This window comes from Hipposideros armiger, unplaced genomic scaffold (assembly GCF_001890085.2).
Source record: "Hipposideros armiger isolate ML-2016 unplaced genomic scaffold, ASM189008v1 scaffold_28, whole genome shotgun sequence".
NCBI classification, from domain to species: domain Eukaryota; kingdom Metazoa; phylum Chordata; class Mammalia; order Chiroptera; family Hipposideridae; genus Hipposideros; species Hipposideros armiger.
The window spans coordinates 1,991,861-1,993,607 of NW_017731378.1; the positions used below are offsets into that span (position 1 = coordinate 1,991,861).

General features: G+C 32.9%; 1 protein-coding gene across 1 annotated transcript in view; it reads left to right on the forward strand.

Moving 5' to 3' along the window:
• Nucleotides 1-1,741, forward strand: part of CUTC (cutC copper transporter) — a 23,224-nt gene extending 21,483 nt beyond the window's left edge. The window contains exon 7 of the mRNA XM_019636277.1: nucleotides 1,084-1,741. Coding sequence (XP_019491822.1) covers nucleotides 1,084-1,193 — 110 coding nt within the window. The 3' untranslated portion in view covers nucleotides 1,194-1,741. The remainder of the gene's footprint in view (nucleotides 1-1,083) is intronic.
• The last annotated feature ends 6 nt before the right edge of the window (nucleotides 1,742-1,747 follow it).

The window sequence follows — 1,747 nt, forward strand, 5'->3', positions numbered from 1 at the left end:
TGGCTAGGTATTGTTATTTTTTAGAAGGAAACAACATATTTGTCTTTTAATTCTTAACAACAAGCTCGTGAGTTAGGCAGTTATCCCTCTTTTATTGGTGAAAAAAATTTGAGTAATTTTATCTAAGATCCATAGCTGTGAAGAACTACAGTGGTGAAGCCAGAATTGCAATCTAAATCTGACTTCTCGGTCTAATTCTATTTCTTAGGACTCAGTAATGTTACTGTACCACTAAGAAAAGAAAAAATAACCAAGTTAATGAGTCCAAAAGAATGTGTAAAATCAAGTTACTTCAGCAACTTGAATAGCTTGAGATACAAAGTACATATTTTATCAGTCATTAAAAAATATTTCTTGAATACACCTACATATTAGGAGAGGATATAAAGATGAATAAACTGATTTTATATTTATAATCTAGTATCAGTTAAGAATATGATTCTTTATAAATATTTAAGAGATTGTTCATCAAAACAAATGAGCCATCATAAAGTACTTGATTGTGCAGTTTTAGTAAAGTATATTCAGATTCTTCAGTGAAATGAAATTTTAAAAAAATTGATATTATAATGAATAAACTGTATAACACCTTGCATTATTCCCATTTCCATTGACGTCAGTATGGCCTTTGAATGCTGTGCCAGAGAGAGAATTGGAGATGCTTTCATACACATCTCTGAGGCTGTGCATTGGAGCTTTGTCCTCAAGCCTATCTTGCTTTTGTTTTAATTTGATTTTTCTTTAATTGAAGGGAAGTCAGTGATAAAGGACTCGATTTTCCTTGCCCTAGAGGAATCTTTTTAGATTTAAAGTCCATAATATATAACATTGTTATATAAACCAGTGGACATAGAAAATTCCGTCATAGGTTCTATGACCTTTATCAGTTGTTCTCCAGGATCTGTAATTACGTTTTATCATTCTTTTCTAGTCTCATTCTAGCTTATTAGGGAGAGAATAATTCTTGAATTAATGAGAAATTTCAGTATGGGGATTCGAGGTAGAGCAAGCAGTCATTATTATTCATTAAATTTTATGCCAGATTCTATTCTACTTAGTGTATTACTTATTTTTTTCCAACAGGGGGTGGTATAACAGACAGAAATCTACAAAGGATCCTTGAGGGTTCGGGCGCTACAGAATTCCACTGTTCTGCTCGGTCTGCTAGAGATTCAGGAATGAAGTTTCGGTAAAAATGTATTCTTTGACTTATGCAAGAAAGGATGACATTAATCTTTACTTCCCCAAATAGGAAAACCTCAGTTAATGGCATAATGAATGGAATGGTGTGATTAGTACATAAGCAGTGCAGTTGTTTTTGCAGTTTTCAGCTGCAGAATGGTTCTTATCTTGCTTTAATTAAGCAGGCTCTTCTGAACCTAGATAAACCATTATATGCGCAAGTCATTGCTGAACTTAGACCAGTTAATAATAAACTCGAATTCAGCAGGTAAGGTTCAAATGAGTCAAATTTGTATGTGTGCTCATTTACGTGTGCTTCCCTTTAGCCAAGCTAACTATGGTGTAAGGATAAAAGAGCCGTAGTCATTTTATCCTCCTACCTTTAACAGTTACTCTTCCCTCACCTTTGATCTCTGTTTTCAGTTGTTTTGAAATTATATCACCATTAAGGAATTGAAACTATTATGTGTTTTTATTATACTTGAGAGAACTCCAATAATTTAATAGTTAGTAGTTGATTATTTGTAAGTTGGGAAAAGTGAGATATAAAAGAAGTGAGAGCCTT